Genomic DNA, 27,550 nt, shown 5'->3' on the forward strand with positions numbered 1-27,550 from the left:
TTCTATGGACAGGTGTACTCTTCCTATCAGTTTTACTCTTTCAAAGTACTTTATAACCTGTAGCTTATGTACGTGTCTATTGAGAAGAGTAGGAGGTATTAAAAAAGAAGAAAAATTCTTCACCAGAATTAAATACGAAAGTCTTATAGGACAACATTCATGATGACCAAAAATTTAACACCTCTTTTGAAAGATTTTGTGAATAAAACACTAAAATGATTTGATAATGCTGGGACCTTGACTCTTTCCTGTTGTTTGCAGTCCTTTACTAATGTTTCTTGATAACATGGAAAGACATAAAGCAGATTTGAGATCTGGTTTGCAAATCTTTATCTGAAGGTGTTTTTTGCCCAAAGTTTGTGGTGCTTTGGGTTTCTCTAAAAACAAAACACTTGGTAGGATATTCTTTCCTCTCTTTCCTCAAGCAGCATTCAAGGTCAGATCTTTGCACCCATACTTTTTAATTATGTTCAGTGGCTTTAGGTAACGCTGAATTTGCAGCTGATTATTATTATATTTTCTCCTGTGGACATGTCTTTGTACTGATGCACAGTCTGTGCAGATTAACTAATGCAGAATCGAATGCATTTGTGATCTAAGTAATGAAGGGGCCTTTGTTCTATTCTTGGTTGTTCTACTGATTTTGTGCGACCTTGGGCAGCTCATTTATCTCCTTCTTGCTTTTCCCATTTTAACCTTCATTGGGTGGTGTCATCTGTTGATTTGCCAGTGCAATTTTTTATTACCCATAGAAGATTTTCTAGGCTGACTATTGCTGTATGTGAGAACAAGTAGTTCTTAAAAATGAAAAGGTGATGTTTTTGCGTCTCTAAATAACTCAGCAGCAAGTGCTGTACACTCCTTCATGGTCTATAAAGCCATGTGGCGATTACCCACGTCAGAGTTGGGCAGGCATGAGGGTGTGTATATTTTGCTCAGGTTCAAGCATGGATTTCTCACGTGTTAGAATATTTTGAGGAAATGCTGAGCTGCACTGCAGTGCTAGCAAGACAGCGCGCTGAATGAAAAAAGCATTTGTAGTTAGTAGAAAATGCCTAAGATAGTGATTATTTATTTAACCAATTTCTGGGAATATCCTGCATGGTTCTGACCTTGGCTAAATGTCTCTCCTCCAGTTCAGGGAACTGAGAAGCAGGAATTGTAAGTTTACATTTCCAGTGTTCCTGTAGGCACTGATAAATGGTTTAGTGCTGAGAAATGGGATATGCAGGACACCTGATTCCCTCCCACAGGACGCATAGTGTGTGTTCCAGAGCTGTACGCCTTCAAAGCCTGCATAAGCTGTTAAGAAACATGGCTGACTTCTGACAAAAAGTTCTCTGTGGTGCATTAGTAGTTGTTCACAGAATGGCTAAGGTTGGAACTTTAATGATCTTTAAAGGTCCCTCCCAACCCAAACCATTCTGTGGTTGGAAAGGAGCTCTGAAGCTCATCCGCTCCAAACTCTACTCCATCAGACCAACCCAGAGCAGAGTGCCCAGCCCCATGTACAGGCGGTTTTTTGTGATCTCCAAGGAAGACACTCTATAACCTCTCTGCAGAACTGATTTTATACATGGACACCTTCCTGCTAAATTTTGGGACAGGCAAACTGACTACATGCAGCATCATATAATTCCAGAGTAAATGTTTTTAATCCTCTTACTGACTCTTCTCTTTTTTGATAGTGGTTGTAAAGTTGAAGACATTTCTGCAAGGCACTGGTACTAGTGACTCTAAGTGTCAGTGATTTGTGGTCTTGGGAATAAACCTTTTAATGAGTAGCGTATCTTAACATACTTATCAAAAAGAAAGATAAGATGCAGTTTAATTATGGTCTGTAATTGCCAAGACACAAAGAGGAAAACCAATTCTGTGGTAATTTTTTAATTGGAAGGCTGAAGCCACAAAGATCAACCAAAAATGAGTTTAAAAATAAAAACCTAAATTATGGGAAAATTGCCAATATTTAACGTTGAAGGCCATTTAACATGAAAACAGCCAGTAATCACAGTACATCTCTGTCACTTCAAGTCTTCCATCTGAAAATCTGTCCTCTTCAGATTATTGTCTTCAACAAATAGTGTTGGGTTGAATTGTGGGATAGTTGTGTTAAGTGGCCTCTTTTAAGCAGATGATCTGTTCTTACCTTTAATACTTTTGGAGCTCTCTGTAGGTAGGTTTTTCAATAGGTAGATGTCATTGCTAGATTTCAACTGTCCGGTTTGTCTTTTCCTCTAAGTTCTACCTCAGAACATTTTTTGAGAATTGGTTAATTTGTCACATTGGTTCCAGCTTTCATGTTTCTGTGCCTCACTGCCCTCTGAGTAGAGAATTTCCACCTAACATCTAATCTAAATTCCCTCTTTTAGTTTAAAAGTGTTCTCCCTTGTCCTTTCACTATGAAACTGTGTAAAAAGTTAGTCTCCCTCCTGTTTATAAGCTCCCTTTGTATGCTGGAAGACTGCAGTGAGGTCTCCCTGGAGCCTTCTCTTCTTCAGGCTGAACAAGCCCAGTTTTCTCAATTTCTCATTGTAGTAAAGGTGCTCAGCTCTCTGATTATGCTCATTCCCTTCTCAGTAACTCAAGGTAACTTATTTTTTTTTTCTATGAGGAATGAATTTAGAACCAAGGATTTATGCAAATCAGAGAGATAGCAAGGATGACTTCAACTAATACTTTCTTCAGGGGAGGACTTTTGCTCAAGCACATTTTCAGATTTCACCAAATAAACTGCAAGTGTTTCTTCTTGTCAGCCTTCCCTCTTCCCTTAAAAGCATTCACAGAAAGGTTTTTCCAAATTATTCAGTCTATATCTACGAAGACTTCAGATCTAAATCTGCTGCTTTCATTCACCCCTTCCTGTAAGTTCTATTGCTGAGTTGTGGATTTTTTTTATAGGTTACCATTGGAATTTAGCCCAGGCTTCATCAAAATAGTCTGTCAAATAGAGATCCATGTCTCAAAAAAAGAAAAAATCACAGCAAATTGAAAAACGATTGCAGCTCTGCAGTATTTCTACAAGAAATGCAAATATTCCAGAGGTCTTGTTGTGAGCTTGTCAATGTATATGCTATAGTACTGTTATGGCTATTGATCAGCTTGTTCCCAAATAAGTCTTTAACATTCATGAGCCAAAGTTTTCATTGCTGTGTAATGTTGCTGAAGTCAATGAAGTTGAATTGTCAGTAGAGTTCTATCTTAACTTTTTGGTTTGTTTCTTATAGCACGTCTTAGACTGTGTGTGTTTTGGGGTAATCTGCAGTAACACGTTAAAACAGAACCTTAAAAGAGAATTTATGTACACATTTTTCTATGTTTATTCTCTTGAAAACCACTGAAAAGGCAAAGACTTTGAGTTGGTGTTATTTGCACGTTCATATCTGATGTGAGTTAGGTTGTGAGGAGTTTCAGAGCTGGTGATTTGGTCTCTTTAAGCTTTGGGTTGTGAAATACAAAGCTTGTCTTTACTGAAGCGCAAGGGCTTATAAAAGCTAAATTTGGTATCCTCATGAAGAATGATTTCTTCTATTAGAAATCAACACTGTAGCCTGAGAACATAAGGTGACCTAGACTAGCAGTTGCATATGAGTCTTGGCTGTGGATACCACTTCTACTCAGTTTTACTTAGGTTTGTGCACATCCACTCATTTTAGTGGTATTATTCTTGCCTTGCAGAAGAGTGAGCAAGAAGAATCATGCCTGTTCTCCCCTATATCACTGTAGAGACTTTATCTATGTAAGTAGCATAAATGTTGAGAATATTAGCCATATTTGTCATTGTTGCAGAGGAAATCTTGGCTTTTTTCCCCTGTTGAGTTGGAGCAGGTTTGATAAGAGCTGTAGCCTTACAGGCAGATGATCAATTCTATCCTTAGAAGTTGTTTTTCTTCCCCAGACAATGCATTTAAAAAACTAAAAATAAATTCTACGTCTGGAAAATTTATGACATAAGTTTGAGCAATTGAACCCCCTAATGAAATTAAAGGCTGTTATGAAATATGAAAACTTTTTTGCTAGTATGTAAGGAAATAATCAACCAATGTGGCAAATATGGGTTGCTTTTCTCTGTAATAAATTAACTGACACTTCAAAGTGAAAGCAAGGTCTTTTAAAAAATGGGTTTTGAATAGCTCTTACGAATTACTGTCTTCTTTTTAGTACTGTAAAGGTGGCTGGATTTGTTTTATTATTTGGCTTCCAGCTTGTAGTTTATTCACTCAGACAGATGTATTGGCCTGCAAATTTAAAACAAACAAGCAAACAATTAAGAAAAACCCTACAGAGTTTGGATTTACATTACTCTTACCTCAATCCAGGTAGATATTGTCTGTTGTGCTGCCACTGTTTTCCCCTGAAAATTGTCAGAAGTAATATAGTATAATGAGGGCGAAAAGCAAGCGCCTTTGACCCAGCCCTCCAGGTCAAGTAAGAAGGGATGTAAGGGGCACTCAGTAGCTTGCATATTTTCCTGTTTCAAAGATACAGTTAAGAAAGGCTTTCTACTGTAGCAGGTGCTTACTTTCACTGTATTTGCAGAAGGATGATTAGCGTGAGTTTTCAAAGAGTTAATATCTAAGGAGGAAAATTTTGGAACATTTGTTTTATAAATGAGGCAAAATAATGATGTATTCTTGCTTTGTTTTTTTCTTGAATGAAAAGCTAGAAAATAATTTTATTTTATTTTTTGTTTAAATTATAGTGTTTGGAGTTAATCAGAGAAATAACAGAGAGGCTGACACTTTTCTTGTTGCTTACAAATTGTAAATTGCAGTTATTTGCAATCATGCTTATAGCTGGCGTGGGTTCATGTGCGTAATCAGCTGCTTTTTGAATGCATGTTCCATTGTTCTGTTTTATTTATGGATTCATTTGTGATGAGAAAGACATTATAAAGTTGTTTGGATGAAGCCTTGGAAATGTGTTTTTGGAGTTTTGAATGTCAGCAAGTGCTTGGAGTTGGGGGTACAAACCAGGGCTGTGCATAGCAATGGAAATTTAGATGGAACAGTTGAAGAGTTTCCATCCTTATGTTCTCCTTCCTGACTTTGTGTATGCACTAGCAATAGTCAGGACCAAAACAGGCACGTTGCTACTGCCCAGTTGAGATACAGCCAGACCCAAAAGCCCTAAGGTTAGGAGTTTTCCCATGGATGTTAACATCTGGACCTGTTAGCAGTCTGATCTGCTTCCAGTCCTATTAGGACAGGGGAGTGAATTTCTGCCTCCAGCCTCCTTGGTGCTACTCATCACCACTAACCTTACAATTGAAGTGAGATTGCTTATGTGATTATTTTTTTCTGAATAGATACTGTTATGTGCCAAGGCCATTATAGGGCATATTGGGCTGCTCAGGAGAGACTGCCTGTCTTACTTGCTGAGTCCATCTGGGCTCCTTGAGTTATCTCTCTCTTAAATTATTGTTCCAGTCCATCCTTTACTTTGTATCTTAGTCTGCTTGAACTGCTAGCTTTTTGGAAGGCTATCAGTTCTATGTTTTTTAATATACAGCCATGTAGAACTGCAGTCTTTCTGGGATCACTGAAATATCTGTAACACAAATAACTAATTTCTCTGTCGCCCCAGTGACAGATTTTTTCCCTCTTATGCTTTTCAGAGTAAGCAATATCTTGACTGAAACAAGAGCCTGGAGATGAACTTTAACATCATCTAGTTCCTCTTGTTGGGTCTCTGAAGAACAGAGTGGGGCTTGTTGTGGGAACAGGAAAAAAACTTTGGCTGTAGACTGGCTTTTTAGTCTTGGGGAAGTAGTCCCATCTATGCCCCATTCCTTTAGGTGGTTAAGGCCAGGCTGGGTGGGACCATGGACAACCTGATCTAGCACCTGATTTAATGGTTGGTGACCCAGCCTGTGGCAGGGGGTTGGAACTACATGGTCTTTGAGGTCCCTTCCAGCCAAGCCATTGTGTGATTCTACTATCTTTCTATGTAAGAGAATTTCTCCTGTAAAATCCTGTACTGGCTCTCTAAAAAAATCATCAAATTTTAAATAGGAAGGAAATAAACAGGTTAGTTAGGCACTAAGCAAGGAGCTTTTAATTAAAAGATGTTTAAACTAATTCTCTCAACTGTCAGAAAATTGAATTCCTGAATTATGTTTGCTACAGTTGTTTTTGGTTTGCTTTTTCTTTAGTAATGCTGTATTTAAGTTCTTTCTGTGCCATAGGGGATAGGTGGGAGCTCCTGACAGATTCACCCACTGCTGGCTGAGATCACCACTAGTGATGGATGAATGATGTCTTTCTTAATGCCCCTGTATACATAAATGATGGGCTTTATTTATTCATAAGATGTATCCAATTACACATCTTAGAGCAAATGTCCACCATTCAGTAAAGCACACAATATTGGCATTAAAAAGGCAATCCCTGAAATCAGCGATCGATGCATTTTCCACGCTCTCAGGAGGAGAGATTGAAATAAGAGAGAAACATAAAATTCTGCTAATTCAGATCAGTTCATTTGGGACCTGCTCCTTGCTTGGAATAAGTGGATGAAACTCAACTCAGGGAAGCTGTTGTCCCTGCTCCAGCCGTATGTGGAACTGCTGCTGGGAATGCAGAGCACTGAGGTCGCTCTTCCTTATGTCTGGGTGGACCAGTCCCACCAATACGGTGGGTCAGGTTATCTTGTCAGGATAGCAATGGCTAAAGTTCATGAAGCTGGTACCCACTGGGATGTATTTCAGTGAAGCAAAAAACCCTATTTAAGGAAAATTAATGATTTTGCCCTTCATGTATAGGATGTGTCTTCAGTGTAGGACTTGTTTTCTTTTCCTTGCATCTGTATGTGCTTGTACTCATAAATTGGTTCAATTTAGATATCTAACCAACAGTTGAAACTTCATGCAGTCTACATCAGTTTCTTTTGCAGTCTACATCAATTTCTTTTGTCACATGCAGTCTACATCAGTTTCTTTTGTCACATAGTGTTCACTGCACACTGAAATAGTTCTTAGTGTTTAGCTATGTAAGAATTAGTGTGGATTAAGATAATGGTGTAAAACACCTTTAGATTTAACTCCACTTCTTGTTAGGTACCTTCTTCACCTAAAGGGAGGATGAATAGAGGCTCACAGATGATTTCCACACGCTCCTGCACTGTGATGTTACCACTGCTTTTCTTAGAAATGTCCCAAGTTACAGTGATGGCATAGATATATAACAAAACAAAACCCTGAGTCTTCCAACCTAGTGATGAGTAGAAGACTTCTGTCCAGCCCTTGATTCCTGTCTTTGCCCCTTCTGTCTTGTGCACCATTCTCTCCTGATGGTGACAGCCCAGCAGCTTATTAAGCCCCTTTCCAGAGGCAGGGGGTAGTAAGCACGGCTTCTCCCTTGCTTTCAGTTCCTGTGAAGTGTAGCAAGTATTCTTGTTTCTGATTCCGTCCTGCTGGCTGTCTTTGAAATGTATTTTCATGCTGGATATGATACTTCTGCAAGAATTTATATTCGCAGCAAGGTTTAGCAAGGCAGAATTGCAACTACTAAGCAAATCATTTAGAGTTCAGCTTGGTTTCTAGGAACGGAGGCTTACCAGTTATTTTTCACTGGTTTCTGTGCTATTACATTGTTGTGATAATCTTGGCAGGGATCTGTCATTCTGCGTCGCTATAATTGAAACTTGTTTTCCCCGAGGAATCACTCTGCTGTTTGTTTTATTTGTTTACTGACATTGACAGAGATCCTAATGGCTTTTAAAACCCAATTTGTGCATCGCTGAATATCCTCCAAAGAGGAAAATAAAATTAAATTTATCAGCAAGATAGGGTCCTTCGTGAGGTGCCGTAGCTGGGTCTTAGACTCCACCTGAGCACCTCACTATGGGTCAAGAAATGTCATGAAGAGCCTTTTTTGAGACACATCTTCTCTGTTTCTGATTCTGTCTTCAGGGATTTTGCCATTAAGGCGATTGAAAGGACAAATGACAACAAGTTGTTTATTGCCTCGGTATAAATTGACTGAGTTTGCTTTGTGTGAAATAAGATTTTTTTTTTATTATTTTTATTTTTATTTTTTAGCTTTTGATAAAAATGAGGTTAAGAAAACAAAATAATAACACAGTAGAATTCCCTTTTCAGGAGGATGTACAGAATGGTATTACTGCGATAGATCATATTACTGCGCTGCTATTATTGTGATAGATTAGGGTAATTAAGTGTGTAGATTTATTTTTAAAATATAAGATATTGAAGTATTTATGCATTCATTTAATTTTAAATCTTTAAAGAATTTCAGTGAGATACTTGAGCTACTGAAGCTTGTAATACCTTGCTGAATTGTGGTTGTGGATAGATATATGACTTGTTGGATGTCATGCTCCAGAGGAGCATGTACACAAATAAATAATGAGGCACTGGACAGAAAGTCAGGAACACGATGAGGAAGGGTAGATTTCTTATGAAAAATGTGTAGGGTATCTTTTTTTCCCCACTACCCCCAAATCTATGATTTTTAATTGGATAGAGATTTATATAATTTTTTATTTTGCTGAATTGATTTAGACCATCTCTAATTACCTTCTGACACACTTCCTTGTCATTCAAGCATATAGGGATGCTCAGGTTTCAGTGAACTCTGATTGTGAGGAGATAAGTTCGGAAAATATTGCTGGTTTTAAAGGTTACCTGTCAGTTTTTATATATACAGCTGTGAGCCAAACCAATCTGACCTCAAACCAGAGCTGTTGTATAATAACACTGTGCCTTTCTTATTGAATATCTCTTTTGCAAATCTCTCAGACTTGATGGCACAATAATAAAAATAGATGTGCAAAACCTATACTGCCTCTTTTAAGGAAGTGTTCTAATGCATCTTGGTAGTTAGCCTTGCCTTCTTTTCTACATGTTGTAATTTAGAGGTGCAGGGAGAGAGCGCAGACCATCTGACTCCCCCTCCTTATTCTCATTGCTTGGTTCAGAAGTGCAAATCTGGACAGTATGTGCTTTCGGCTTGATCTGTGTGTTCTTTTGCATTGCAGTGCCCAAAACAAGGATTCTGGCTACAGGTGGAGCATCCCATAATAAAAAAATATTACAGGTAAGCAGAAAATTAAATCAGTTGAACTGGACACATGATTATGTCTACATTGTTATTTTGGCATACAGAATCCAAATCACTGCAACTGAATGGGAAGGTGTGGGTATAGGATTGTGAAACTGCTTCTGGTTATTGGGATTTTTCCTCAGGTTTATTGTGGAGACCAATGTTAACTTTACATTGAGCTTTAAATTTATTTTATTTTGCGTGTATATATATAAAGAAATATTGTTTTTGAACATGTGTTTCTTACTGGCATTGTGTCACATATTAGTTGAGTGCCATTTCTTCTGTGTAGTCTCTCCTCCCTCTTCCCATCTTCCTCATCTGCTGCTGTTGCTGCAAACCTAATACTGGTTAAGACCCTCTGTCCCAAGAATATCCATAGTTTACTCCAGTGATTGCATCAACAAGCTTCTCTTTGACTAGAGGCTTAGTGAACTTGGGGATGGATATCTACACCACAAAGCACAGGAGTTAGTCAGCACAGGGTGAACTGTGTTCTCTGGATGCCAATCCATTTCCATTAGTAATAGAAACTCTTGAGTCCAGCCTCAGCTACACACATGGTATTCTTTGGCAGTCGCAGTTGTACAAAGTGAATGTGATCTGTCCTGCAAAACATGAGTTGGATTAAATGGAGGTTGAAAAGCAAAGAGCTCACTTTCTCCCAAGTCATCTAAAATGTGTGTTTGTAGAACCATAGGATATAGAGCTCACTGGGATGCAAGGAACAGATTTGGAATGTTTTGCTTGCAGATGTCACTTCATCTGCTTTGGTTATTTTGCTCAAGAAGCTGATGTTTGAAAATTAACTGGTGCATTAATGGCTCAAAATATTGGTCCCCACTGAAATAGTTCTACTAAGAGTGTGTTAAGAAAGTACTAGAATTAATAGATATTATCTTTTAAAGCAGTATTTAGATAGTAGGAGGGTCTCCTTGCTGTGGAATGAAGGCTGAGAACAGAATTTTTTTGTAAATTGTAATTTAAAATAGCTGAAAGTGTAGAAATGGAACTGCTTTTAAAACTCATTAGAAGTGTCTTAAAATAAGGTGATCAATACAGTTTCGTCCACTTAATTCAATCACTGGTTAATTGGATCCTCCTTTTTAATTTAATCAAAACCTCAGAAACCATATCAATTGCATGAAGAATAACGGTTTCCACCCTTATCATGGTCAATTTTGGATAATTTGTTCCAGGGTTACCAAAGAATATCATTTAATTAATCAACATTCAGTAACTCATGTATTTTACATAGCAAAGAAGGCAAATATGCTTAAACAACATAATACAGGTATAGCAGAGCAGTTTTTTCTACTGTTCTGGGAAGCTTTTTGCAACATATGTGGGGCCTGAGTAATGACATCATGAAACACAGTGAAATATTTGTAACAGTAAAACCTTTAACAGTTTCTTTTAAAATTATTCATGAGAGAGATCATGGTTACAAGTAATGTACTAAAGACATGAACTTTTAATAACTTCAATGTTATAATCATGTGACACAAAAGTAATTATTTGTACAATTACAATACTTATCAGCATTACTGAATAGAGTAATGTAGTATACTGCATTGTATAAGGCTCTGGAGAAGTGCAACACAAAAGACCTACGTTGTCCAAAGGAATTTGAAATTCAAGCATAAGGCAAGGAATACCTATGTGAGATGAAGAGATGAACAAACAGATCATAGAAATCATAGAATCACAGTGTCGCAAAGGACTTATAAGATCATTTGGTCCAACCGTCCTCCCATAACCATTCCTATCAGAGGCCACTAAACCATATCTTGTAGCTCCTCATCCAGACGCTTCTCAAACACTGCCAGGGATGGCAACTCCACCACCTCCCTGGGCAGCCATTCCAGTGCCTGACCGCTCTCTGAGAGAGATGGGGAATGTGGTAAAACCATTCAGGACTGGATAGACATTTGAACCTAGCACTGTTTGACCTTATTTCCAGAGGGCTCTTTAATGGATGCAGTGGTTAATTTTACAATGAAGCTCATTTTTTGCCTGGTTCTTGCTTACTAACAAAAGTTAGGCAATACTGACACTGCAGTGTGAACAGAAGAGAGCATAAAAAGCATGTAAGATCAGGCTTTCATTGGATTCTAATTAGCATCTAAATGTTTGGGTTTTTTTTGTTTTGAATAACCAAAATTCATGATTACCTAAGGTTTTATTTGCAGATATCCCTCAAACTTTCAGAGATAGAGACAAAATCCTTTAAAAATATTGTATATCTTTTTTACTGTAGCGTATAAATTGAATTCCTTAGTCATCTTCTATGGAGCCATGGGGCTCATGAGGAACCCTGGGCCCCATCTTGAGGGATATCACAGAATGTGTGCGGGGCAACCAGGCGATCAGGCCTAGTCAGTATTTTGGGGTGTAGGAGCACATGCCTCATGAGGAGCGGCTGAGGGAGCTGGGATTGTTTAGCTTGGAGAAGAGGAGGCTGAGGGGTGACCTTATTGCTCTCTACAACTGACTGAAGGGAGGTTATGGTGAGGTGGGGGTCAGCCTCTTCTCCCATGTAACCAGCAATAGGAATAAAGGGAATGGCCTCAAGTTGCACCAGGTTGGATGTTAAGAAATACTTCTCTGAGAGAGTGGTCAGGCACTGAAATGGGCTGTCCAGGGAGGTGGTAGAATCACAAACCCTGTAGATGTTCAAGAAACATTTCAGTGTTGTGCTGAGGAGCATGGTTTAGTGGGAAATATTGGTGATAGGTAGATGAATGGACTGGATGATCTTAGAGATCTTTTCCAACCTCAGTGATTCTATGATTCTATTCTATGATCAGTGGGGTTGTGAAACCCTGGATTGGGTTTTGCTGGTCACAAATCTGTGACCTTATTTTAAATTCTTATAAACTGATGTAAATCAAGTGATATACTTTGGTAGAAGTAATAGAATATATTGCAAGTTAAATTTGAATTGCTGCTTGATTCTCGTGTGGCCCGAGGGACACCTAAAATCCTTGGGGAAACGAAACCAAAATATCTGTTTCATTTGGAAGGGGTAAGTTGATAATATTTTCAGTAAAACACTCTTGAATCTTCTGTGTCCCTGTCCAAATCTGTCTTCATTTTCCCTCCACAGTGTCTATTTTCTTAAAACTACACAGGTACTAAGAGTGCATACACACAGTAAATGCGAGATGCTGGTGTTGATTTCAGTGCAGTGGGTGGAATGGCGCATGGTGGAATAACTTAGTATCTGTCAGATATCAAAACAGATTCTTTGCCCGTATTATTTTCATTGTACTGCCAAACCAAGCTGAGAATGCACAGCCTCGCTTTGTCTCCATAGCTAAGGATTACTCAAATGCAGGAAAACTCCTGCTATGTGTAAAGCCTGTGAGATCAGGTCATGCTTCATTCTTCTGTTAGCCCTAATGTAATGGGATTGCTGTAGGCAAAGACAACTGGTTTAGCAGACTGTAGCTTTTATGTTATCATAGTTGAGAAATGGGGAGCCCTGTCTGGTTCCTCTATCCTTCCTTTCTTCTTGGGTCAGCCATACACGTGATGAAGGAAAAAGGCATCAGCTGCAGGTTTCCAAATGGGTATCCCTGATAAAGGCCTTTGGCACAGGCAGATTGCATGGGCTCATTAGGGAGATGATGCTTAAAGTCAGAGTCCTCTAGACATGCAAGAAAGAGATCTGGGAAGAAGTGGGACTTTATCTCCTGGCTGCAGTTTCATCTCTAGGTCAGATTTACCAATACTCCATTGTGTCACAAGTTCAGGAGACTCAGTGTTGCCTTTGGTATTTTTTTCCCTGGATACCCAAATGCTCTTCTGGTGTGTATATTAATTGTCTGTTTCCCCTTGCAGTAATAGGGATTACTTATCCTTTATATTTCATGAACAGGTGTAACTGATGCTCTAATACTTCCCAGGTCCTGGCTGATGTGTTCAATGCTCCAGTATACACTATTGATACCGCCAATTCTGCTTGTTTAGGAAGTGCTTACAGAGCAATTCATGGTAAGACTGTAAGGAGATACTTCTGAGTGGTCTGGATGTTTAATTTCAATTGGTTAATACTTGGGATTAACGTTATTGAAAATGAGGGGGGAATAAAACTGGATGAATCTGACTGGAAGGTCGCTGAGGTCAAAGCAAGGAGGAATTTGCTTTAATACACTTGGATCAAGCCCAGGAATAACATTTACATTATAGTTCAAGTTTGGTGGCTGCTTCTCAACCAGGGGATACTGACAACTGCTGAGACTGGCTGATTAGATCATAGGAGCTTTATGTTTTGTGTAGCCATCTGAGTGGCTGAAATGGTCTAACAACTAAGGATCCATCCTAGCAAAGAGGATCCAAGACAACAGGGGTGACAAGTCCAGGAATACTGCTGGCCAAGTAAATGTTTCTAAACCTATATATATCTTCCAGCTTTTAAATGTCAAGACACACAATATACAAGCATACTGGGCTTCACTCTCAAGCTGTGAGCACTTTGTCTTGTAAAAGCATAAATCCTGGGATGCTTTTAGGTTACCCAGTCATTCTGTTCATTGCACCATATCACTCAGTGTGATGCAACAGTCCAAGACTCAGATGTAAAGTGTTAATGAACTTGTACTTATTAATGCATGCAGAACTATGTTTAGTTTAGGCCCTCAGCTGTTTATGAGTTCAATCTCAGGGCATTTTATTAAAGTATTTTTTAAAGTAAGTTTCTAATACCTTTTTGCTAAACAACTTAAGGAGTGAGGATCAAATTCTGAGGTCACTGTCTAGGCCAACTGTTCTTAACCTCAGTTTTTCTGATTAGAAGCTTTAGGATTTGGCCCTTAGTCATAGAATCACTAAGGTTGGAAAAGACCACTGAGACCATCTAGTCCAACCATCAGCCCATCACCACCACCGTGCCCACTCAACTTCAATGGATAACTTCTGAAAAGGTCCAAATAAGATCCGTGCCATTGTGCAAGCATGGAAAAGATAACATCAGTCATCAGGAAAAATCAGCCAAGTTGTAATTTTAGAAGCAAGTTCTGCTGTCACATTATAGCATCTGAAGACTACATGCTCTCTTGCATTTGAAAGCAGCACAGCCAAAAGTTTGAGTCAGTGTGTTTAACACACACAGCATGCTCTCCAAACTTTACTTCCAGAAAAATCACAGGGATTCTGTCAGGCAAAGCGTGGCAGGGCAGTGTAAGCAGTACACTGAGGTTATTGGCGCGTTTGAAGCCATAATGGGACTATTTTTGCACCATGGAGGCTAAATCTCCAATCTCTGTGCTCAAACTTTGCCTACTGCTTCAGCAGTCACCAGAAGCTTTCCAGCGCATAACGCTACAAGCAAACTTTTTGTCCCTGAATACAAGTGAAATGTAGAACCATCATTAAAGTTTTTTATTTTCCAGTTATTTCATATGTATGGAAGATATAAAATCACTCTGCCCGTTTGGCATGTGGAATCTTGAGACTTGGTTGACAGAGCAATTGAGGGAGGATTTCAGATGCCAGGTTGTCACAGGGACTCCTTAGCTCAGGTGCTCTGCCAGCCGAGCCCTGGGGGCATGACTTGTGTGTTTCTAAATGGCATTTTTGATTGATTTGTTCATCTGACTCACTTTTGGCCGGGGAAAGGAATTTAGTATAAGCAAAGACTTCCTAATATAAATAAAATATTGATGGCAGTGGCTCCTTAATAGCATTAGGGTGTACGTCTGGGTACAAGTAGGGTTTTCCACAGTTCACCTGGGGTACTTACAGTTGTAACAAGGAACTCCTGAAATGCTGTGATCCACTTGCAAAGCAACATGCTGTGGCAGTAGGACTCTGCTGTTATTCTGCTTCCTTATATAACAGTGTGTTTAATGATTTGTAGCATGCTTTCTTGACACTCTTTTCACTGCCTTTTTAGTTTAGTCACATTTTGTCCTTGAATCTCTTGCTTCCGCATATTTCCACCGCTGTTTACTATACTGTTGTAACCATAAATAATTACTGATATTGTTGAATAGCATTTCTGCTGCCTGCCTATTCTCCAGGGTATGTATTGAGTGATTGGCAAAAACTCAATCACAGCATCCCCACTTCCCAGGCTACTGCGCTGGAATGTAAGATTTTTTGCCGTTTATCCTTCAATCCTGAATGCTGACCTGACCAGGGAAGATCAATATAAGGTATTAATTTGCCAGGGAGTCAAGGCACATCCTTCATCTTGCTTTTTGCATTGATCAGGATTGTGATTCTCATTGCAGGACTTGTGGCTGAGACAAAAGTGCCCTTGGCTGATGTTGTGAAATTAGCACCAGAGCCCAGATTGGCTGTTACACCAACTGCTGGGGCTGAGGAGGTGAGCAAGCTTGGGAATGTTATTTTTCTTTCCGTTTCCTGTCTGCTTCAAAATGTAGTAGTAAACTAATTGTTCTAGCAAAATGGATTCATTTAAGTAATATCTTTGTTGCACAGTTCTTAATTCTTATTGTAAAAGTTGATTTAATCTGGGGAGGTGGTGGGTGTAATGATGTAGTAATCTGCATGATCACCCTCTCTGTGTCTGAGTTACTGGAGAGCAAAAGCGACTTCCTAAACAAGTTGAATTTGGATACACTTCGGACTGTAACTAATAGTAATTGACAAAACAGTCTTTACTTGCTTGCAGGCTGCAGCACTGAGAAAGGTATGGAGATAGTGCTTTCCAGATCTTAAATAGTGAGCAGCAATTCTGTCTTTTCTTGTAGCTCTCAGTTGGAACAGCTGAAAACATGCCAGCTGGGAGAATTCAGTACTCACAGGTCTTTGCTATTTTGCTCATCCTTTGCTTATCTGAAGGTGAAACTTGTGCATTTTTAGGCCACATAATAAAGCAAGACAAGTGGTCATTGTTGCTAACGGCACCATTTCTGCCTGTATTCCTGCCCACAAAGGATTTGTTGTATTGGGCCTTTACAGTTCTACCTTGTACCAAAATATCACTACCAAATATCAGAGGCCTTAATTTACAACAGCTTCTGCAATGTAATGTCAGCTAATAAATCTAAAAATGCAACATTGCAAGATTCCTGGAGAACATGAGTTTAAATAAGCAAAGGTGAGTCTACCTCCATCTTTAGCTGTGTATCAAGACAGCCTTACACTCTCTATTTATGATGTTTGGTTATGCCCTAACTACAGGCAACAAGGTTTTAAAGCTTTTATTTAAACTGGGAAATTAATGATCTGCCAAAACTACTAACTCCCAGCTACATATGTACTGGAGCACCAGATATCATCATGAGTAATAATAGAAATGATCATGCTGCATTGTGCCTGCCAGCATATTATTTAATTATTAACTGAGATGGAGGAGCTCAGTAATCGAATAGAAGTCCCCTTCAGAAATATTAAGACATTGAATAATTTAAACTTGATTGATCTGATCTCATTTACTCAACTTTCCCCCCTCATTCTGAAAGATAAGATAATTAACAGCAGTGGCCTGTGTCGCATCTGTTGCAGCTGGAGGCTGCTGTGGGGGCTTCAGGAGCAGCTCCCTGATGTCTGATCCAGCCTCACGTTGCTGCCTCATACCCCCAAAATGCTCACTGCTGGAGAGCTGACAGGCTGCTTTGGTGGAGGTGCAGAGTGCTCTGAGACCTGCTGGTGACCCCCAGTGCTGCTTCAGCTATAAAGCTCAAGGGCAGGGGATACAGCTGTCATTCACAGAGGACTTGCAAGAGCAGCAAGCACCTTGTGCCCCTGCAGGGGCCAGCAAGCCTAGCTGGAAAAAACAGTGGGGAATTCATTTGCCTCTTCCTATTTTACTGTCTGCATAAAATGGCCTGGAAGCTAAAAGAGTTAATTATCTCCCTCTCGATACTTTTCTTCTCCTTTTCCACTTGGTTAGACCTGGCTCTCATAGCACATCTTTTTATTGGTTTTAAATGATGTACGGCAGAGAATTATTGCCCCAGTAGATAGAAGTGAATGATAGAGAAGGCAGTGGCTGAACAGCATGCGAAGGAATAACTGTTCCTTTGCTTCAGCTTAGCTTGCCAGCTTCATTCCATTAAGAGCTGCTTCTTGCAATTACATATTCCACACAATTTTTTTTCTTCCTGTCTTATAATTTTACAGCTGATGGTGGATTCCCTGGCTAGTTTCATGGCTGTGAAACTGCAGAAAGCCAGAGGGGCCTGTCAGTAATACAGTGTGTTAGCACGAACGGTGCAGTAAAAATTCATAATGTGATGAGTCAGTTTGATTCTGTTTCTTACAGAGCTGCAGCTCCCTGTCTGTCCAATTTCATTCTGTTGGCTTTAGAGGCTTTCACTTAAATGACGGTTCTTTTTATAAACTTCAAAGTCATCCTGAGGTTAGGTTCTGTCTCACTGAGGAGCTCTTCTGAAAGAATCTGGCTAACCAATGTGAAATTGCCTGGACCACTTCCCTACATTTTCTGGACAGCTACAGCTAAATCTTGGCAGAGTGGAGAAAAAACAGGTCATAACACAGCAATCTGGTCTGGTTTTGTCCTTTCTTCTTGGTGTAGGTTGGAGGCAACGTGTGCTACATTCTTGGAAGGAGGAAAACCTCCTATAGACAGAGGTCAGATGCAACAGTGTGATGTAGCCTCCTCGTTGATGTCAAGGCCTGTGCACGCAGCAGAACTTTCCAGGAACACAATGTGCAAGAAATGTTTCTTTGATTGCCAAATGATTATTTGTCATAATGAGTGTGATTTCATAAAGGGTGGGGAGGGCACAAAAAACAATTCTTCTGGCTCAATTAAGCTGACAGCCAGGTAAAATGAAGTCTTCTGCCTGGAAGAGAACATCCTAAAGAGAACAAATCCCTTTCTGTGGCTGACGCTTTAGGTGAACATGATTTCACAGTGTATCTGTAGGGTATGGGGGCTTCTGCACCCTGAGCTTATTTATAATTCTGTAGACACCCAGACAGATCAGAAGGTCTTCTGGAGGTAACCACTGTGGTGGTAACCTTTGGTCACGACTCAAGTGGACTAGTTGAAGTTAGTCATCTGTGGGTTAAACTGATGAATTCCTTTTTCTTTTCTTCATATTTTGAGAATGACAAAAGCTAAAGTCATCTAACCTCTCTGGAGTCTTTTCTTCCCCCAAGGAAATAGATTAATCAGAAACACTAAGCATGACAGAAGTGACCAGGAGATTGTAGAGCAATTAATGTATGCTAACAGACAGAAAGGATCCGTTATTATGGCATTAGAATTCTGCTCTATTCTAGTAATTTGTTAAATGGAGATGGTTGGCTTGTTGTTTAATTAAGCAAAAAAGCATGAGAGGGAACATGATTATGTGGAGTTGGTCACTTGTGTTTATACAAACCAGGTACCTATAACATAGTGTTAGATTCACTGTAATACTTTATATTGTAGGGTTTTGCAGGGAGAAGGCATGACACAGTTCACTACCTTGGATATATAATCTTTGATTGCACTATTGAGGGACACAGTTCAGTGGGCGTGGTGGGGGTGGGCTGATGGTTGGACTAGATGATCTTAGAGGTCTTTCCCAACCTTAACCATTCTATGGTTATATGGTCTAATTGGCCCTATTGAGATGTACCAATTCCACAAACATTCAAGAAAGAAGCCTGACAGGTTTTTTCTTGACTTTGGTGATGTGCTTTGTAAGCATGTGGCTTTGTAGAAGTGACCCTGTTACCCAGGAAAGTTATAATGATTTATCTATTGATTTAAAATAATGACATCTTTGTTGAATTAGATTTTTGGGGGTGGGATGTTTTCTGAAATTGGTTTTGGTCACTAATTTAGTGCAAAGCAGATCATAATAATACAAGTATGGAAGTATGATAATAGGTATTGATGAAAGTTTGATTAAAGTGATTTGGGTAGCCAATAAGTTTCAACCTATTAAACGGTTTTGGATATGCTTACAGAATGAATATGAGAAATAGATGAAGAAACAGTTGGGGTGTGGTTCCTTGCAGTCATCTTCAGGGTATTTCTGGACACCATCATATTCTTTCTGCCCTGAACATATTCTTTTTGAGCTAAAAAAAGTGAACTATGGTGATGATTTTAAAGTAAAATATCTGTATCTCTCAATTTCTTAAGTACATCTCTGATACTGAAGTAATTTGAATTAAGTTTAAAGGAAAAAAAAATAGAAAAGGAACCTTTCTAAAGTAGCAAGTGTTTGCAAGGGACTGATTAATTTTAATCTATGCAGAGTAGATTAAATGTACTTGGGTAGATTAAAATTAGATAATCATCAGCATCGTCTTTGTAATTTGTAAATTTTGATTTGTTCCAATCATTGGCTAACACAGCATTGCAGGAGACAGAAGGATCTGTGAGATTGTCACTTGCAGTAATCATTTGTAGCTGGCTTTACTTGTAGAGAATGGAAGGGACAAAGTCCCATTCTTGTGGACGTAGTATAAAGAAGGGGTAACAGCTCTGTTGAGTTCATAGGCTGGTACTATGGTGAGATAAAATATGAGGATGACATACTTGATTTAGATTTAAGAGCAAGGTAACGTTCATCAGCACAGTTTTTCCAGGCAAGGCAAGTCAAGTTATTCTCTGTTATAATGTAATCTGTGTCATTACTTCCTTCTTATTTATTTGTGGGATTGTCAGAATGTGTCCAAGTTGTCCCAGGAGTGAAGTTCAGTGTTTGTAAATGAAGCTGTCAGAATACTGCTAATGCTGCAGAGTTGGCTATAGACTTAAGTGGGAGAAAAAGCCATAATATAGCAAGGACAATTAAATTATGGACAATAATGAGGTTCATGTTGTGATACATGTAATTACTTTTGCTAAATATCATGGTCTGATATATTAGGTTTGAGGCTATGACAGAGGGGGAATTTATGTTCTTGAGTTTTTATGCATCATTGAGAGTTCTTTGTTCCCTTTGGACATCAATTAGAGAAATAAATCTATATAATTGCCTAAGGAAAAAGGCTCCTGAAATGGCTTAGGAGGAGCTGCTGAGGTTCTGCAGGGGCAGTTCAGCAGCAGCAGATGTGGAGAAATATCTTTCACAAACACAGCTGTGTGTGTTCAGGCCAGGTTCTCCATAAAGCAGTTGGGTTTTCTGTATGTGCTTCCTGGGAGCTGTGTTGCTTTGGCCTCAGACTTCAGCTGGTGTAAAACTGCTATGAAAAGCACCGTGCATGAAAGGCGTGAAGCACTGCTGTGCTTACCAGCCATGATACGTTGATGGTGTCACAGCCAAATTCCCTAATGAAGAGGAATTTAACACTTCGTGTTAGCCCTCTGAACTCTGCTGCCCTGAATTGAACAGAGTACAAGCAGTGCTCTTGGATTTTTGTTGTTGTGGTTTGTTTGCATTCTTTTTTTTCAGGTGGTACAAAACTCAGCATTCATTTACACTAATGGCTGGGAAGGTTATTGCAAATATTGCCTGAATTCTGTCAATTAGCGAGCTAAGTGCTTAAGTCCAATAAACAGGAAAAGGAATTGTTATCAGTAAACGTGGCTGTTCATTTATTTTGACACATTTTAATTTAGTGTGATGTATTAACAATAATACTTCCCAGCCTTCTAGTGAATGTGCTGTTGTGTATTCTATGAGAGCACCGCTGGGTAAGTAATAAGGAGCCGCCTTTCTCAGGAGCCGAGCACACTTAGAATTGCAGCTCTGCTGTGCTGAATCTTTGTTGAGAAGTGCTTAGGGTTTTTCAGATTTACAGAATAGCGAAGTAAGAAATAGCAAAGCTTGATTATAAATGCTTCAGTGAATAAAAGAGCCATTTTTGTTTGACATACCGATACTCCCAGCATAGCGGTGGTTGCCTGCTTGGTATTTTGTTTACTCTGATGTGCATATTTAGCAGAAATGGGAGCAAGAATATTCTTTGGGAACATGAAAAGAATGTGCATATACACTTCACTGAACACCCAAGGCCCCCATGTAGTCAGTTAGAAATGGTATGCTCAGCCATGAAGCACTTAATAATAGTACTGGTTTTTATTTACTGACTCAGTAATCTGTGTAAGTCCCCATGGACTTCGGTATCACTGCACTATAGAAAAGGGGGTGGGGGCGAGTGGAGGGGGTCAGCTTCTCCTCCCAAGTAACAGTGATAGGATGTGAGGGAATGGCCTAAGTTGTGTCAGGGGAAGTTCAGGTTGGATATTAGGAAAAACTTTGCAGATAGAGCGGTGATGCAGTGGCACAGGCTGCCAAGGGAGGTGGTGCCATCACTGCTCATGGAGGTGCTCCAGAACCATGGAGATGTGGCACTGAGGGATGTGATCAGTGGGCATGATGGGATGGGCTGAGGTTGGGCTGGCTGACCTTAGAGATCTTTTCCAATGTTAACGATTCCGTGCTTTTATATAAAATGTCTTCTTAAGATCATTGAGTTAGTCTGATACAGAGGTAGGACTGTGTAGGTTTCTCTGTTTCCAAGTGACATGTCTGTTAATTGCTGTGAAATGGATTGAGAACAGTGTCCTGATGAGGTCTTGGCTGGTGAACAGTGTCTGTTTCTGCTTAGTGTAGGTGCTTCTTATTTTCCCCTTGATATGCTTAATTTGTTGAAGAAATGTACTTTAACTGCTGCAACATCTTGTTGGTGAAAGGGAGGAGTCAATCAGAACAGAATTGTTCTGCAAGATGCACCCATAAGTCATTCACCAGCCATAGGGGAAGTGGGAACAAAGCATTAAGTCCAGGTTTTGCTGTTCAGACCAAAGCTTTCCTTTTGGAAGGGGGAAACAAGAACTGAATGTTTCACCATCATCTGAAGCACAAAAACAAAACATGCTAATTCTGTATTTCCTAGGTAAGAAAATGGTGTGGATTTTTCTTTCAACCAAAAGAATATTGGCTATATTGGCAATATTGGTCATTGGTGGACAGATGCGCTAGATGGTCGTAGAGGTCTTTTCCAACCTTAATGATTCTATGATTCTGAAATGACAGGTACAGATTCCGAGGCCACTGCAGAACTATACATAAAATGCACAAGAATGACATTGCCTCCCCCTGCAGCCTCACCATTTGCACTTGAAAAATCTCCCTCCTGATTTTTTCATGCATGTACAGTTGTTCGCTGTGGCTCTTATCTGTAAAAGGATAAAATGCATGTAAATGCTGGATTTCCCTTATTGATGAAAGTCGTAATTCAGTTTACTGGGTATGATTCATTATGGCTTTATAACCTCACTGAACCTGGAGCCAGGAGTGAGACTGCCCTTATTATGAATAACATCAGCGCAGGGGGCTTGTAGACTAGACTTGGCGGCCCATAGGATTCATTGCAGCAGGGATATGACCTTATGGCATCCTCCTAAGGACTGCTCAAGGCTGTACCAGCTCCACACTGGCTCCTGACAGTCCCATCTTTGTGCTTGTGCCAGCAAATGAGTGAAGCTATCCTGGCATGGCATTGATTTCTGATTTTATTGGATAGACTATTAAAATTAGACACAAGGGTAAAGAGGAAGGTGCATTTCCCAGATCTGGAAGGGGTATAGTTTTAGATTGCAGCCTATAGTAGGGCTGGACTTTATGTGGGATTTCTTCCATGTAAGCTGGTCAGATACAAAATAGTTCATCTTCTAAGATAAGTCCAATGATGAATTTGAAACAGAAGGCAAAAAAGGAAAGAAACAATAAGTAATGAATGAAGCAAATTCCAGCATGTCCAAAAGCTCAGGGCATGTTTCAGTCTGGAGTTTTGAATGCATCTGAATCTTGATTCTGCTTTTCATGGCAATAACAACTGTGATCTAAAAATCCCTGGTGGATTCTAGATAAGGAAATAGGAAAAAGCTGCTCAGATGCTCTATGTCACTGTGGAAATAAGCTGAATCTTTTGTTTGTCCCTGGGTTTACAGTGCAAGGAACCAGGCCATGGAGCATGTTGTAGATGGAAAGGTTGTGGGGTAGGAAAGTGCAAGGGAGAGAAGATAAAGGAGGTCATGACATAAGCTATGGGCTTATGAGAGGGGTGGGAAGTGTGTTTTTGAATGCCCTGGTCTGCATATTGGCCTTTCTGACAGTGGCATTGCACTGTGGTAGAGGGTGGCAGGGTCTCATTAGCAAGGCAGAGGAGGAGGGAACAGAGGCAGTGATCCATCCTGAGGTAGAGGAGGGAGGCAAGGACAGGAGTTCTGCCTGGGTGGTTAGGGCTGCTATTACTGAGGGGGCATGGCCGACTTGGAGAGGTGACTTTAGCAGAGCTGCTTCCTCTGGAAGCAATGACTTGTGCTTATAGCAAGAATGCAATCACAATAAGAACAACTTGTGTGTGTCATAAAATTAGGCTGTAAAGGAGATGGTAAAAAGGACGGTGACATTTGAAGGTGGAAGATACTGCAGCAGTTCTTGAGCAAATTGGGAAAAGAAACCTCAAACCTGCAGTTGCCCGTGACAGTGCTACTTTTTCAGGTCTGAAGATGCTTTTAACTGCAGTGTGATTTAAAAATCTAATTTTTCAATCTAGACATTTGTTTCTTTTTCCCTTTTAGCTCTATCGTCCACTTCTGAAAAGATATGCGGAGCTTGAACAGAAGGTGATCTACAACCCAACCTCCTCTTGTCTCGCAAAATAACAAGCAAATGAAATTTATGAGTTGGCTGCAGAGTGGACTCCCAAAGAGATCAGAAGAGATTTGCTCAGAATTTAGTGGAGTTCCTTAAATCATTTTGTTCCTCTTTGTAGACAAATCATTGCCAAACAGCTGAGTTTCAGTATGGTGATGGAAAAAATTGCACTATGATTGAAAACCTAATTAAAAATAAAATAATCATGGTTCTATGTGTTGGTGACTTCCGGTTTTTTTGATACCTTTCAAATGGTACCTGCTCTTTTGAAATATCTGGATGACCATATTAAGTCCACTGTATATATAAATCACTCTGATAGTCTCTGTGAGCTTTGATTTTATGTGTTCAGTGCATCGGGCTCTCTCCATACCCGCCTAGTACCTTATCTTCATTCCACGACCTCATTCCCTAACGTATTTTGAAATTATCTTTCAGCACATCTATAATTTATCTCCTCTTATATCTTTGCTTACATAAAACCAACAGAAAGCATAAGCATATCCGGTTCCATCTGATTAAAGTTTCTGAACACTCACTGGGATCCTCAGAGAAGGGAAATTCTTGTTACGTGATGCTATGGAAAATCTGCTGTGTGGTAAATCATGATGTTGGATTTTATAAATTGTGGAAATTGAAAAGGTAACACATTGAATTTACCCTTTGAGATGCAGGCCTGGTTGCTCAATGTTTTATTTGATGTTAGTTTTGAAAAGATGAAAATAAGGGTCAAACATGGAATATTTTACATGTTTTACACATTTTCATTCAATTTCATAAAGAGTCTGTTCCAACTGCACACTTGTTTGGGGAAAAGCTGCTTTCTTTTCTTCTTTCAGGATTCATGGCCATAAAGTTGTTTGTTTCATGCTGAGTGTGAGTGCAGAAATAGGACTGTCCTCCTAACAGGGCATGAAGGTCACTGTTTATACCACCAATATATCATTTCTTTCCTGGGGATGCTGAGCAGAACTGGTGGCTGTCTTGTCCTGATGCTACTCCTCAGTCCAGATTAAGTATAAACTAGCTAAGGAAAATCTTAGGGAAAATACAGCTCTGGACACCTTCCTGTAGAGATGTATGGAAGTCACAGATTTTAAGTGAAAAACTTGCATCACCCTGTGCATGTGGGAACACTTTGTGGCACTATTCTACAGCACCACTATTTTTCCCTTAGGATAAAATTTCTTCTAGTAATAAAGTAGGTTAATGAAAGTCTTTCTGAAGCCTTTCTTCAGTTCTTGTGGAAGTTGTAGTGTGCTTTGGGAGTAAATCAGGGTGTTGTATGGAATAAAGTTTATGGAGTATGGAGAGGTGTTGGAACAGGCTGAGCAGTGAGGTGGGGGAATCACCATCCCTGGAGGCTTTCAAGAAAAGGGGAGGCGTTGCATTTGAGGGACATAGTGGTGATGGGCTGATGGTTGGACTTAGTGATCTGTGTGGTCTTTCCAACCTTTATGATTCTATGACTTGAGAACTGGGCTATGTCCCTGCTGGAGGCAGGTGACTTAGGTTCCTGCTCTTGACATCACAGCAGTTCAGGAGTGCTCCCTGTCCCTGCTGTGCTGCTGCAGTGAGTGGTACCTCCTTGCAATGACTCGCCTCACCTGTGGTGCAGAATGGGCACATTCTTCCTTTGTTTCCCTTTATATTAAAGTGCTTCATTGTGAAGTACTAATGGTGCCATTTCTGTTCACGACTCAATAATTCTAACTTCTCTTGATATTAGCAAGATTACTCAGCAAGGTGAAGAATTGCCTTTCGGAGTTTTTAAAGTGAGTTTCTTTTAAGCAATTTCTTTAAAAGGTGGCATTGTAAATACACATCTCTTTTATGTGCTTATTATTTCTGGGTCCTAAGGTACAGTGCTAAAGCATATAACACTTCTCACAGACATCCACCTTCAGCAGTTGCTTTGTCACTGAGCAAAGCTGTAGAGAGGTTGTGAAAAACGTGTTAATATGAGTTAAGCAATGCCTACTGGTTTGTCATCAGTAGGCATTAACCGTGCCTGGTGACCAGTCTGTCATCAGGGTTAAACCTCAGAGTGAAAAGATTCAGAGGTGTTTTGGGTTTGCCCAACAGCTTCTTCAGCTGGCTCACTGGAGTGAGAAGAATGATACCTCATGCAGCTTTGTGGCTTTGCCCTTGAATTGGGGCATTCAGCTCAACTCCCGCTTAGCGGAAGAAACTTAAAGCTCATGTTCCCAAGCTTGTATCACAAGACTGTAAGACACAGGGACTTTTTTCTATTTTTTAAGATTATTTTTTTATAGATTATTGGCTCTTGACGGTGTATTTAGTGATGTACAGACCACATGGTTTAGCAATTCTCTCTGGGCCTGCATTTTTTGTGTTCAAGGCTGCATTGCACAGCGACCACATGCGTCCGCAACCAGACACGTTAAGTCATGTTGGGCTGGGATGGGGCTCTCTGATGTGTCCCTTGTTAACATTAACTGCTGCTTCCTCACAGTAGCTGATGCACTCTGTGCTTACTGCAGGAGTCCCTAAGAAAAGATGCAGATGCCAGACCCTGAAAGGCCAGGAGCTGAGCACCACTGAGTTATAGTATTGTTGTGGTGATGGGTTTATTAGGGCTGGCCTCTGAGGAATGCTGTCTGGTGTATAAGAATTTATAGACAAGCTCTTTTTTTCCCTGGCTCACCAAAGTTGCACATGTTCACTGACTAGTGTCAGATAGAATAAGGCTCAATAAATCTCCTCCTAGAAAAGCCTTTTGAGAAGATGCTGCTGTAGTAGTTCTACCACTCTTATTCTTTTGTAATTCCTAGGGATGCCTGTTAGCCTGCCAAGGAAGTATCTGCACATCCCTTTAAAGAATGGGATGGAAGTGATCCAGTGATGGAAGGCTCTAGTGAACTTTGGTTTCCAAAAGTATTTTTTCCTGAAGTGTTTTTGGGTTGTTTTGCTTTGTTTTGCTGGCTTGTCTACCTATGTTGTTCTGGCTGTTTAAAAATGTTACTCGGCAAATTAAAATCCTAGCTAACACAAATCTGAAGGCAAGCCAATATCCTCTACCTCCACTTCCCTCTTCCCTCTTTAGGACCTTGCTCCAGGTCTAGCAGCAGAGTGTCCCCACCTTGTTTAGAGGAAAGGTCGTCTTTCGTATCTGAAGACTTGCTGAGCTATTCCCAGTCCGGACTAATGTGCTGGAACCTGTATGGAAAATTGATCTTGTCTCCTGAAAAAAAACTCGATTGTCACAAGGAAATTGTTCACTGCGGTCTGATCCATGGCTCCCATCCTACATTAGCAAAGCCACCTGAGGTGGTATGTGAGTCGTGGAATTATCATTATTATTATTATTATTATTATTATTATTATTATTATTATTATTATACCCAGGCAGCATCCTTATCTCGATGGCCCTGTGCACTTGCCAGTCAATCAGAATTGCACAGACTCACCTATGAGCTCTCAGTGTTCCAGAATCCAAAGACAAACAGTTATCTTTGCAGTCTAAAGTCTTTAAAGTCTTTTGTGTTACAGCAGGGAACAAGCAGGAAAAGGTGTTTGCTTTTTCTTATGGGATCAGTCTGAGGGAGCTGGAGCTCTGAGTGAATAAATAATGTACTGAAAAAAGTCCATGCTCTGACTGTGCTTTAATAAGTAATTGAACTGAACACCGCGGTGTGTGATCCCAGTGGGACCTTTTTCAGTTGTTTTTTTTTCAGCTTCCATTTCCTTTGGAGTCGTGGCTGCCACCACGGATCACAGCAGCACAGTGAAGGGTATGTATCTAAAGCTACAAAAAGCCAATGCAAAACTTGTTTTGTCCGTATTTCCATTACTGTTATCCCCAGCCTTCTGTATGCAGGTTAGCAGATGGGGAAGCAAAACATAATTGCTATAGAGAGCTACACATTTTGATTATTCCTTATCTCAGCCACTGACATTTTTTTCATCTAACCT

At 39.9% G+C, this 27,550-nt stretch overlaps 1 protein-coding gene across 1 annotated transcript in view; it reads left to right on the top strand.

The window, feature by feature from the left end:
- XYLB (xylulokinase) overlaps nucleotides 1-23,822 on the top strand; it is a 75,466-nt gene extending 51,644 nt beyond the window's left edge. Inside the window, exons 16-19 of the mRNA XM_015852885.3 lie at nucleotides 9,001-9,059; nucleotides 12,977-13,064; nucleotides 15,305-15,399; nucleotides 23,539-23,822. Of these exons, the coding sequence (XP_015708371.2) occupies nucleotides 9,001-9,059; nucleotides 12,977-13,064; nucleotides 15,305-15,399; nucleotides 23,539-23,622 (326 nt within the window). The 3' untranslated portion in view covers nucleotides 23,623-23,822. The remainder of the gene's footprint in view (nucleotides 1-9,000; nucleotides 9,060-12,976; nucleotides 13,065-15,304; nucleotides 15,400-23,538) is intronic.
- Nucleotides 23,823-27,550: the final 3,728 nt, after the last annotated feature.

This window comes from Coturnix japonica, chromosome 2, assembly GCF_054131305.1.
Source record: "Coturnix japonica strain WE chromosome 2, WE-NBRP24, whole genome shotgun sequence".
In the NCBI taxonomy this organism is placed as follows: domain Eukaryota; kingdom Metazoa; phylum Chordata; class Aves; order Galliformes; family Phasianidae; genus Coturnix; species Coturnix japonica.